Source organism: Anomaloglossus baeobatrachus, chromosome 7 (genome assembly GCF_048569485.1).
Source record: "Anomaloglossus baeobatrachus isolate aAnoBae1 chromosome 7, aAnoBae1.hap1, whole genome shotgun sequence".
Lineage (NCBI taxonomy): Eukaryota > Metazoa > Chordata > Amphibia > Anura > Aromobatidae > Anomaloglossus > Anomaloglossus baeobatrachus.
In genome coordinates, this window is record NC_134359.1 from 292,321,137 (window position 1) to 292,333,293 (window position 12,157).

A 12,157-nucleotide genomic window follows, 5' to 3' on the forward strand; every position below is an offset into this window, starting at 1 on the left:
TTCCCGTCCATCTTCCTCCTCCCCGTCCATCTTCCTGCTCCCCGTCCATCTTCCTGCTCCCCGTCCATCTTCCTGCTCCCCGTCCATCTTCCTGCTCCCCGTCCATCTTCCTGCTCCCCGTCCATCTTCCTGCTCCCCGTCCATCTTCCTCCTCCCCGTCCATCTTCCTCTTCCCCGTCCATCTTCCTGCTCCCCGTCCATCTTTCTGCTTCCCGTCCATCTTTCTGCTCCCCGTCCATTTTCCTCTTCCCCGTCCATCTTCCTCTTCCCCGTCCATCTTCCTCTTCCCCGTCCATCTTCCTGCTCCCCGTCCATCTTCCTGCTCCCCGTCCATCTTCCTGCTCCCCGTCCATCTTCCTGCTCCCCGTCCATCTTCCTGCTCCCCGTCCATCTTCCTGCTCCCCGTCCATCTTCCTGCTCCCCGTCCATCTTCCTGCTCCCCGTCCATCTTCCTCCTCCCCGTCCATCTTCCTGCTCCCCGTCCATCTTCCTCTTCCCCGTCCATCTTCCTCTTCCCCGTCCATCTTCCTCCTCCCCGTCCATCTTCCTCTTCCCCGTCCATCTTCCTCCTCCCCGTCCATCTTCCTCTTCCCCGTCCATCTTCCTCCTCCCCGTCCATCTTCCTCTTCCCCGTCCATCTTCCTCTTCCCCAGTCATTCCACAGCTAATCCAGCATTAAATAATATGACTAGAGCAGGGTGTGCGGACCCATGTTCTCCAGGCACCAGTATCGCCAGTATGACAGCGCACATTCAGTACGGGAGCTGCTTCTTTCTCCTAACACCTATGGATTAATGGCTGCGGATCCTCCCCATAGCCCGTCCATTAGCCGGGACCTGGTGGCCGCCTGCAGGGTGGGAGGGAGGGAAGCAGAGTCTGCAGCATCTGGTCTCCATCACGGGGAGATCTCCGCAGGCAGGTCAGGAGGAGAGCAAGCGATGACGGAGGCTTTCCAGCTGCTGCCTGACATGGACATGCAGTGCCGGAGAGAGACGTCCCCCAACAAGCCCCCAAAGCCAAAAACAATAACCATTAACAGGTATTTGGATGTTCTTTTAATCTGGCATCCGATAATCCAGGAAATTCTTCCAATTCACGGGACTCTGGTCCAGTGGCCTCGCCCAGAGCCTCGCCAGCCTCCTCCTAGCTGCCGGGATCCACAGCGCCTCTTCAGAACAGTACACCCGGCACGATACCATGTGTATGTCGCGCTGCAACCCCAGGATGTCACGGGGGTCTACTAATCAGTAGAGGCACCGGGTATGGCGGGCAGGTACGAGGAGGCTCACAAGGCTTTGGTCTGGTGGCCACAGACTACTGGCGAGACCGGGGTCTTGTGAAACTTTTCCCACCACTCTTTTAAAGGGATATTTCAACCAGAACCCTTCAACATCACTTGAGTGATCCGTTGGGTGCATCCAAACGTGAATTTTTCAAGCCACTTTAAAAGGGCATTTATATATGTGTTATATATATATATATTACAGACCAAAAGTTTGGACACACCTTCTCATTCAAAGAGTTTTCTTTATTTTCATGACTCTGAAAATTGTAGATTCATATTGAAGGCATCAAAACTATGAATTATCACATGTGGAATGAAATACTTAAAAAAGTGTGAAACAACTGAAAATATGTCTTATATTCTAGGTTCTTCACAGTAGCCACCTTTTGCTTTGATTACTGCTTTGCACACTCTTGGCATTCTCTTCATGAGCTTCAAGAGGTAGTCACCGGAAATGGTTTTCCAACAGTCTTGAAGGAGTTCCCAGAGATGCTTAGTGCTTGTTGGCCCTTTTGCCTTCACTCTGTGGTCCAGCTCACCCCAAACCATCTCGATTGGGTTCAGGTCTGGTGACTATGGAGGCCAGGTGATCTGGCGTAGCACCCCATCACTCTCCTTCTTAGTCAAATAGCCCTTACACAGCCTGGAGGTGTGTATGAGGTCATTGTCCTGTTGAAAAATAAATGATGGTCCAACTAAACGCAAACCGGATGGAATAGCACGCCGCTGCAAGATGCTGTGGTAGCCATGCTGGTTCTGTATGCCTTCAATTCTGAATAAATCCCCAACAGTGTCACCAGCAAATCCCCCCCACACCATCACACCTCCTCCACCATGCTTCACGGTGGGAACCAGCCATGTAGAGTCCATCCATTCACCTTTTCTACAAAGACACGGTGGTTGGATCCAAAGATCTCAAAGTTGGACTCATCAGACCAAAGCACAGATTTCCACTGGTCTAATGTCCATTCCTTGTGTTCTTTACCCCAAACAAGTCTCTTCTGCTTGTTTCCTGTCCTTAGCAGTGGTTTCCTAGCAGCTATTTTACTATGAAGGCTGCTGCACAAAGTCTCCTCTTAACAGCTGTTCTAGAGATGAGAAGGTGTGTCCAAACCTTTGGTCTGTACTGTATATATATATAGATATATGATTAAAACATGTGAATCATATATATATATATATATATATATATATATATACATATATATTTACACTAATTACCAGATTATCTCCTGTAATGAGGGGAGGGGGGCAGCATTCATATACCGCTATGACCCCAGCGGACCACCATTGTTCCTAGGAGGGATCAGACAGGAGGATTTAGAAAAGCCCCATAGAGCAGCGGGGACGCCCACAATAGGGGGCGATTATAATGGGGGAGGGGAGGTCATTTGTCATGTAAAGGTAGGGATTGATTGGAAGTCAGCCTTCTATAGATCGTTTCCCTGCAGTGAATAGGTGCCCCCGAGCGGTCAGTGTTCTATGATGTGTGCCCCCAAATATCATCCACCCCCCCAGAGAGTAACACTTTCTGCTTCTTTCCTGCAGTGGAGAACTCGTCGCACTGCGAATTTGCTGATCTGAGGGATTTGCTCATCAGGTGAGTGCACATCATTAGTTATTATTTATTTATGTTTTACCAGTTTTGGAATTGGAGTGAAACAGACCCCCTTTTTCCCCTTCCTCCCCTTTCTCCCCTTCCTCCCCTTTCTCCCCTTCTTCCTCCCCATTCCTCCCCTTCTTCCTCCCCATTTCTCCCCATTTCTCCCCTTCTTCCTCCCCATTTCTCCCCTTCTTCCTCCCCTTTCTCCCCTTCTTCCTCCCCTTTCTCCCCTTCTTCCTCCCCATTTCTCCCCTTCTTCCTCCCCATTTCTCCCCTTCTTCCTCCCCATTTCTCCCCTTCTTCCTCCCCATTCTCCCCTTCTTCCTCCCCTTCTTCCTCCCCTTTCTCCCCTTCTTCCTCCCCTTTCTCCCCTTCTTCCTCCCCTTTCTCCCCTTCTTCCTCCCCTTTCTCCCCTTCTTCCACCCCTTTCTCCCCTTCTTCCACCCCTTTCTCCCCTTCTTCCACCCCTTCCTCCTCCCCTTCCTCCCCTTCTTCCTCCCCTTCTTCCTCCCCTTTCTCCCCTTCTTCCTCCCCTTCTTCTTCCTCCCCTTTCTCCCCTTCTTCCTCCCCTTTCTCCCCTTCTTCCTCCCCTTCTTCTTCCTCCCCTTCTTCTTCCTCCCCTTCTTCTTCCTCCCCTTCTTCTTCCTCCCCTTCTTCTTCCTCCCCTTCTTCTTCCTCCCCTTCTTCTTCCTCCCCTTCTTCTTCCTCCCCTTCTTCTTCCTCCCCTTCTTCCTCCCCTTCTTCCTCCCCATGCGCACAAGCCCCGGCATCCTTATAGTGTTGTGTGAGAGAAGTAGAGGAAGACGCTCCAAATCTATGACAAAAAAGGGGGGAAACTCCTGAACTCAACCGAGAAATATGGAGCGGGCGTGGCAAGGGTGGGTCTGGAATAGGTGTGTGCCGCCCCCGTGCCAGCAGCCGGGCTGCTCCGGTCCAGATCCGCGGTGGCTCGAGGGGTCTCCGGACCCGAGGGTCGTGCGGCCACTCGATTTAAAGGGGGTGAACTATGTACAGGGGGAATTGGAAGTTCGCAACGCCACCCACGGTGCGTGGTAATGTGGGAGACCACCGCTACTGTTGGGGAGGGGGGACCCGGTGGCGATGGTGTAGCAGATTAATGTTTTAACCCCTCCGTGGGTAGGGGGTTTGTGCCCCGGGGCCCGTTGGATGGTTGGGGTTTGGGTGCCGTTGGGTAGAGGAAAAGGGTTTTTCAGCGTACTCACTCAGTCCAAGAATAATAACACTGACAGCTTGTAAACCAGTATTCTGAGCACCGCTGCAGCATGGAGGGAGCACGCCTGCATCCGTGTCCTTGGTATTGCTGTTGGCCTGTGGCCTTTTCCGTGGCACCTTCTCACTATTGGACCCTCAAGTTTGGAACTATTCGGGTCCCGCTCACCTGTATGGGTAACGGAGTGAGCCTGCTCTCAGGGTTCACATGTAGGATTTCTTTGGACTGTAGATTGGGAAAGTCCTATCCCATCGATGCGCTAGTACCCTGATTTTGGAGCGGGTTTGAGATGAATCTTGAAGACTTCAACCCCGTCGGGTAAATTACCGGGACGCGTGAAGCTACTTCCCCACCTAGGGTCCACGTACCCCGTTGTACCCTGGCCCCTGCCCGGTGATAGCTCAAGGCTGCCGGCCGCCCTCCTCGGCAGATCCGTGCCCCTTGACACGATCCCCTGCGACCGGGGTTCCAGCTCCTACCAGGCCCAGACCAACGTCTGCCACCTAGTAACTTCAGGAGCCCTGCTCCAGGCCGGTGACCTCTCCTCTTGAGAGTCACCACACAACTCCCTTACTCCTCTTTCACCTTGTCACTTTCCCCTCCCAACCCCCCATGTGGGTGGCCCTATTCCCTTCAGGCCCCCAATGGTGTGTCTGGTGGGTACGGTGCAAAGTGTTCCTAGGGTTTTGATTGGCTAAGCTGTTAGCAACACCAAAGGACCAGGATCCGTAACCAAAGAGGGTGGATACTGTGCAGAAGGGCAGATTGCACAATACCCTGTGACCACCTGATAGGCCAGGGTGTCACAGGTGCATCTGGGGAGGGTGTGTCTGGGGATGGTGTGTCTGGGGAGGGTGTGTCTGGGGAGGGTGTGTCTGGGGAGGGTGTGTCTGGGGAGGGTGTGTCTGGGGAGAATGCACTTGAGAAGGGTGCGTCTGAGTAGGGTGCATTTGGGGAGGGTGTGTCTGGGGAAGGTGTCTCTGAGGAGGGTGCAACTGGGAAGGGTGCACCTGAGGAGTCTGCCTCTGGGGAGGGTGCGTCTAGAGAGGTTGACTCTGAGGAGAATGGGCCTGGGGGAGGGTGCATTTGTGGAGGATGCGCTTAGGGAAGGTGCGGTGGAGTAGAGTACTTCTGGAGAGAGTTCATCTGGACAGGATGCATCTAGGGAGGGTGCTTCTGGGGAAGATGTGACTGGGGAGCATGCGTCTGAGGAGGGCGCATCTGGAGAGGCTGCATCTGGGGAAGGTGCATGTGAAGAGGGTGCGTTGAGGGAGGCTGTGTCTGGGGAAGGTGTGTCCGAGGAGAGCGCATTTGAGAAGAGTGCATCTGAGCAGGGTGCATTTGTGATTTGTCGAGGGTGTGTCTGGGGAAGGGTGCGCCTGAGGAGGGTGTGTCTGGATAGAGTATGTCTGGAAAGGGTGTATCTGGAGAAAGTGGACCTGGACAGGTTGCGCCTTGAGAGAAAGTTGCATCTGTAGAAGGTGCGTGGAGAGTGTACATCTAGTGAGGGTGCGTCTGGGGGGACGTTCTCCTAGGGAAGATGTGCCTGGAAGCGTGTGTCTGAGGAGTGTGTGTCTGGGCAGCATGCGTCTAGGGAGGGTTTAGTCAGGGGAGGGTGCATCTGTGGAGGCTGTGTCTGGAGAAGGTGCGTCTGAGGAAGGTGCGTCTGAGGAAGGTGCGTCTGAGGAAGGTGCGTCTGAGGAAGGTGCGTCAGGGGAGGGGGTTACGAGGGGGACCCGGGGAAGCGTGCCAAGATGGGAAATTGACAGCTTCCGCCGGTCAAGGTCCACTGTGCGGTGTAAGGGACCGCTGCTATGGTCAGGAAAGAGTGAGCGGGTTGCTACTAGTGATTGTCTGGAACGTCACAGACGATCTATGTACACCGGTCCGCCCTAACCCGTGAGGGTTGTATGGCTCGGGGCTCCTCGTTCGGTGTACCTGTTGCACGGGGACGCACAGAGGTGCCTACGCACGTGTGCCAGCGGGAGTCACAGGAATATGGCACGAGGGTAGCACAGAGGTGCCCACGCACGTGTGCTTCAGAAATAGGTGAGTCCAACAGAGACTCGAGGAGCTCACCTGGGACAGGAACACGGCCTGCTAAACAGAATACTGCCGGAGCAGCAACGCAGGAGCAAGACCTGCAAACCCGGTGCTGCCTGAGCAGCAAGGGCAAAGCCCACAAAAGACAATGACGTCTGTACAGTGGCGTGGCAGCACGCATCCAGACATAGAAGGACAGTCGCACGCCGCCATGAAGGCAGGGGGAGCTTTTAAGGAGGCGTAGCTCCACCCTAGGGCGGGCACGAGACGGACGTGACGCAATCAGGATTCGTGACGTCTTGGCCCGGCCAGTCAGGATACAGCACATCACCAGCCTCGTCATCGGGCCGTGTGATATCAGTGAGCGAATCAGAAGACGTCACGTGGGGCACATGCTCATCTTCCTGCCTCTGGGTCATAAAGGCGGGATCCTCGGTTTCACAATGTGCAGAGATAAGGGAAGTCTTGCTCCATCCTTTGCACACTGCGCAACCTCTCCGACCCTCTGTGATGCTGAGCAGGAGAGCTCGTGGCAGACAAGGGATGGGAGACCGCTTCATTCCTTGCAAAGGGAGAACCACTAAGTGTCACCCTTCTGCTGTGTCTGTGAGCAGGCATCTCCTGCAGACCGCGCAGTCTCCTAGACCTTCGGCGCTGCTGAACAGAAGGGCTCGTGGCAAGACAAGAAATGGGAGACTACCTTATTCCTTGCAACCGGAAAGCCACGAGGTGTAACAGGAGGGTGGAGGCTGTGTCAGGGGAGGGTGCATCTGTGGAGGCTGTGTCTGGGGATGGGAGACCGCTTCATTCCTTGCAAAGGGAGAACCACTAAGTGTCACCCTTCTGCTGTGTCTGTGAGCAGGCATCTCCGGCAGACCGCGCAGTCTCCTAGACCTTCGGCGCTGCTGAACAGAAGGGCTCGTGGCAAGACAAGAAATGGGAGACTACCTTATTCCTTGCAACCGGAAAGCCACGAGGTGTAACAGGAGGGTGGAGGCTGTGTCTGGGGACGGTGTGTCAGGGTAGGGTGCATCTGTGGAGGCTGTGTCTGGGGAAGGTGCAACTGAGGATTCTGCACTTGAGGAGGATGCTGGGTAATGTGCGTCTGACTAGAGTGCATCTGGACAGGGTGGGCCTTGAGAGAACGGTGTGTCTGGAGAGGGTGCTCCTAGGGAAGATGTGTCTGGGCAGCAAGCATCTAAGAAGGGTGCATCTGGAGAGGGTGTGTCTGATGAGAGTGTACTTAAGAAGGGTGCATCTTGGAAGGGGTGGCTCTGGTGGGGAGGGTGCAATTGGAGAGAGTGCGTCTGGGGAGGAAGGTGCGTTTGGAGAAGTAGTGGGGTGTCTCTGGGGAGGGTGCGTCTGGGGGGGGGCATCTATGCAGGATGCAGTTGTTAAGTATGGAGATAAATTCTGCTTAGCTGGTAATCTCCTATTAAAAGATTGTTAATCATTTTTTTTTTTTATCCCCTCCTACAGATCCAACCTACAGGACCTGAAGGACATCACCCACAACATCCACTATGAGTCCTACCGGGTTGGCCGGCTGAATGAGAAGATGAACGGTACTCCATCACAGCTGAAGGACCCGTCCAGCCTATGAGGCGCGGGCGTTGCCTCCTCTAGAGTGCCCGTGTAATGGACGTATCCGCTCACTGACGGACTTACTGCACCATCACCCAGGACAATGGCGGACTCACCACGACGAGCTCCGATGTATCTGTAAACACTGCCAATATATAAATATATATAAATATACCGTGACTCACTGACCGTCCGTGCCAGAGATGCCAGGCACTGCCAGGGGCAGCCAGTTCTCTACATACCATGACTCGGTGATGGCCAACGTCAATCACTCATGAATCCACTTGTAGACCACCTGTCAGTCAAAACCAGCTGAAAGGCAATGACCAAAACTGATTGACGGCCAATCCAGAGCCTCCATGGCTGACAAATCCCCCACACTTTTTTTAACCCAAGTGGATGTCATAATGTTGGTCTACAAAAAAAACATTAGAGGAACATCGATGGTCGCCCAAGTTCTCATCTAAAATGTGTTGTATGGAACCGATGCCAAGATGAATGTCTTCATGTCACGTTAGTGCCAGTCTATGAACGATACCCACGCTCGCTGCCTCTGTATCTCAAAGGTACTCTCCTGTAGATAACCGTCCTTTGGTCAATTTGCTCCACACCCTACATCACTTCCAGGTTCTCTGGCTGAGTTGCCAACTATCGGCTACTCGATGGTCTGACATCCCATCACCACCAGATTGTATGCCGACATCCCATCACCACCAGCTTGTATGCCAACATCCCATCACCACCAGCTTGTATGCCGAAATCCCATCACCACCAGCTTGTATGCCGACATCCCATCACCACCAGATTGTATGCCGACATCCCATCACCACCAGCTTGTATGTCTGGCATCCCATCACCACCAGCTTGTATGTCTGGCATCCCATCACCACCAGATTGTATGCCCAGCATCCCATCACCACCAGATTGTATGCCGACATCCCATCACCACCAGCTTGTATGCCAACATCCCATCACCACCAGCTTGTATGCCAACATCCCATCACCACCAGCTTGTATGCCAACATCCCATCACCACCAGATTGTATGCCGACATCCCATCACCACCAGCTTGTATGTCTGGCATCCCATCACCACCAGATTGTATGCCCAGCATCCCATCACCACCAGATTGTATGCCGACATCCCATCACCACCAGCTTGTATGCCGACATCCCATCACCACCAGCTTGTATGCCGACATCCCATCACCACCAGCTTGTATGCCGACATCCCATCACCACCAGCTTGTATGCCCAGTATCCATCACCACCAGCTTGTATGCCAGCAACCCATCACCACCAGCTAGAATACCCAGCATCCCATCACCACCATCTTGTATGCCCAGCATCCCATTACCACCAGCTTGTATGTCTGGCGTCCCATAATCACCAGCTTGTATGCCCGGTATCAATCACCACCAGCTTGTGTGCCCAGCATCCAATCACCACCAGATTGTATGCCGACATCCCATCACCACCAGATTGTGTGCACAACATCTTATAATGATCACCAAATCACCAATAGGTTGTATACCCGGCATCCCATCACCACCAGCTGTTATGTCCGGCATCCCATCACTACTAGCTTGTATGCCCAGCACCCCATCACTACCAGCTTGTAGCCCAGCATCCCATCACGACCAGCTTGTATGCTCTGCACCCCATCACGACCAGCTTGTATGCTCGGCATCCCATCACCACCAGCTTGTAAGCTCGGCATCCCATCACCACCAGCTTGTATGCTCGGCATCCCATCACCACCAGCTTGTATGCTCGGCATCCCATCACCGCCAGCTTTTATGCCCAGCATCCCATCACCACCAGCTTGTAGGTCCGGCATCCAATCACTACCAGCTTGTATGCCCGGCATCCAATCACCACCAGCTTGTATGTCTGGCGTCCCATCATCTCCAGCTTGTATGCTCTGAATCTCATCATCACCAGCTTGTATGTTTGGCGTGCCATCATCACCAGCTTGTAAGCCCGGCATCCAATCACCACCAGCTTGTAAGCCCGGCATCCAATCACCACCAGCTTGTAAGCCCGGCATCCAATCACCACCAGCTTGTGTGGCTGGCACAGCAACTCATCGCCACTCAGGCATGATTGCCCCCCAAAGACAAGACCTGCCTGATCCCGCCATGTTCCTAGTGCTATCACATCTACCTTGTCCCGTGGGCTGAATGTACACGACTTCCTATACCGGTCTGTGCCCTCTGTTTGGGTGACCCACGCCAACAGCCCATAATAGCTTATAGCAATATACGACTGCCGAATCGACCAAAACCACATTAGGAGGAGACGTCCGGCGTGTGACCGGCAACATTTCTATTTTCCTAAGATTTGTATATGTTTCTATATAATGGACCAAGACTGTAAGCAAAGAAGCCAACATGGGGCCACGAGGCCACGGAGACCGGTCTGTGGGTCGCCGCCCTCCGGGGAGAACGATGGCTACACCAAGGAGAGATTCTGCTATGGAAATACCAGACTTTAAAGAAAGAGAAAACACAATTATATATAACATTATCTCACAGAGGGTTCTTCAGAGCTTTGTATCAGTCTATTTACAGTATGAAAAGCCTTCATCTCGTCTGTTTTCTATGTAAAGCGACACCGGGTCCATATTGTATCTGCTATTATTTTCTATACTGTTCCCTGCGTCTGAGAGTCTTCATAAATAAAAAATGTCAGACCAGAGATGATATCTGTACATGATATACCAATGAGTGGAAGCAATACCGCCCCCTATGTACAAGAATATAACTGCTATAATACTGCCCCTATGTACAAGAATATATCTACTATAATACTGCCCCCTATGCACAAGAATATAACTACTATAATACTGCCCCCTATGTACAAGAATATAACTACTATAATACTGCCCCATATGTACAAGAATATAACTACTATAATACTGCCCCCTATGTACAAGAATATAACTACTATAATACTGCCCCCTATGTACAAGAATATAACTACTATAATACTGCCCCCTATGTACAAGAATATAACTACTATAATACCGCCCCCTATGTACAAGAATATAACTGCTATAATACTGCCCCTATGTACAAGAATATATCTACTATAATACTGTCCCTATGTACAAGAATATAACTACTATAATACTGCCCCTATGTACAAGAATATAACTACTATAATATTGCCCCCTATGTACAAGAATATAACTGCTATAATACCGCCCCCTATGTACAAGAATATAACTGCTATAATACCGCCCCCTATGTACAAGAATATAACTGCTATAATACCGCCCCCTATGTACAAGAATATAACTGCTATAATACCGCCCCCTATGTACAAGAATATATCTACTATAATACTGCCCCCTATGCACAAGAATATAACTACTATAATACTGCCCCCTATGTACAAGAATATAACTACTATAATACTGCCCCATATGTACAAGAATATAACTACTATAATACTGCCCCCTATGTACAAGAATATAACTACTATAATACTGCCCCCTATGTACAAGAATATAACTACTATAATACTGCCCCCTATGTACAAGAATATAACTACTATAATACCGCCCCCTATGTACAAGAATATAACTGCTATAATACTGCCCCTATGTACAAGAATATATCTACTATAATACTGCCCCTATGTACAAGAATATAACTACTATAATACTGCCCCTATGTACAAGAATATAACTACTATAATATTGCCCCCTATGTACAAGAATATAACTGCTATAATACCGCCCCCTATGTACAAGAATATAACTGCTATAATACCGCCCCCTATGTACAAGAATATAACTGCTATAATACCGCCCCTATGTACAAGAATACAACTACTATAATACTGCCCCTATGTACAAGAATATAACTGCTATAATACTGCCCCTATGTACAAGACTATATCTACTATAATACTGCCCCCTATGTACAAGAATATAACTGCTATAATACTGCTCCTATGTACAAGAATATAACTACTATAATACTGCCCCCTATGTACAAGAATATAACTGCTATAATAATGCCCCTATGTACAAGAATATAACTGCTATAATACTGCCCCTATGTACAAGAATATATCTACTATAATACTGCCCCCTATGTACAAGAATATAACTACTATAATACTGCCCCCTATGTACAAGAATATAACTGCTATAATACTGCTCCTATGTACAAGAATATAACTACTATAATACTGCCCCCTATGTACAAGAATATAACTGCTATAATACTGCCCTTATGTACAAGAATATACTATAATACTGCCCCCTATGTACAAGAATATAACTACTATAATACTGCCCCCTATGTACAAGAATATAACTACTATAATACTGCCCCTATGTACAAGAATATAACTACTATAATATTGCCCCCTATGTACCTATGTACAAGAATATAACT

At 50.5% G+C, this 12,157-nt stretch overlaps 1 protein-coding gene across 6 annotated transcripts in view; it reads left to right on the forward strand.

The window, feature by feature from the left end:
- SEPTIN12 (septin 12) overlaps nucleotides 1-10,445 on the forward strand; it is a 121,166-nt gene extending 110,721 nt beyond the window's left edge. For all 6 annotated transcript variants that reach the window (XM_075318434.1, XM_075318435.1, XM_075318438.1 and 3 more), the window contains 2 exons: nucleotides 2,834-2,885; nucleotides 7,642-10,445. In XM_075318434.1, coding sequence (XP_075174549.1) covers nucleotides 2,834-2,885; nucleotides 7,642-7,765 — 176 coding nt within the window. In that variant the 3' untranslated portion in view covers nucleotides 7,766-10,445. The remainder of the gene's footprint in view (nucleotides 1-2,833; nucleotides 2,886-7,641) is intronic.
- The last annotated feature ends 1,712 nt before the right edge of the window (nucleotides 10,446-12,157 follow it).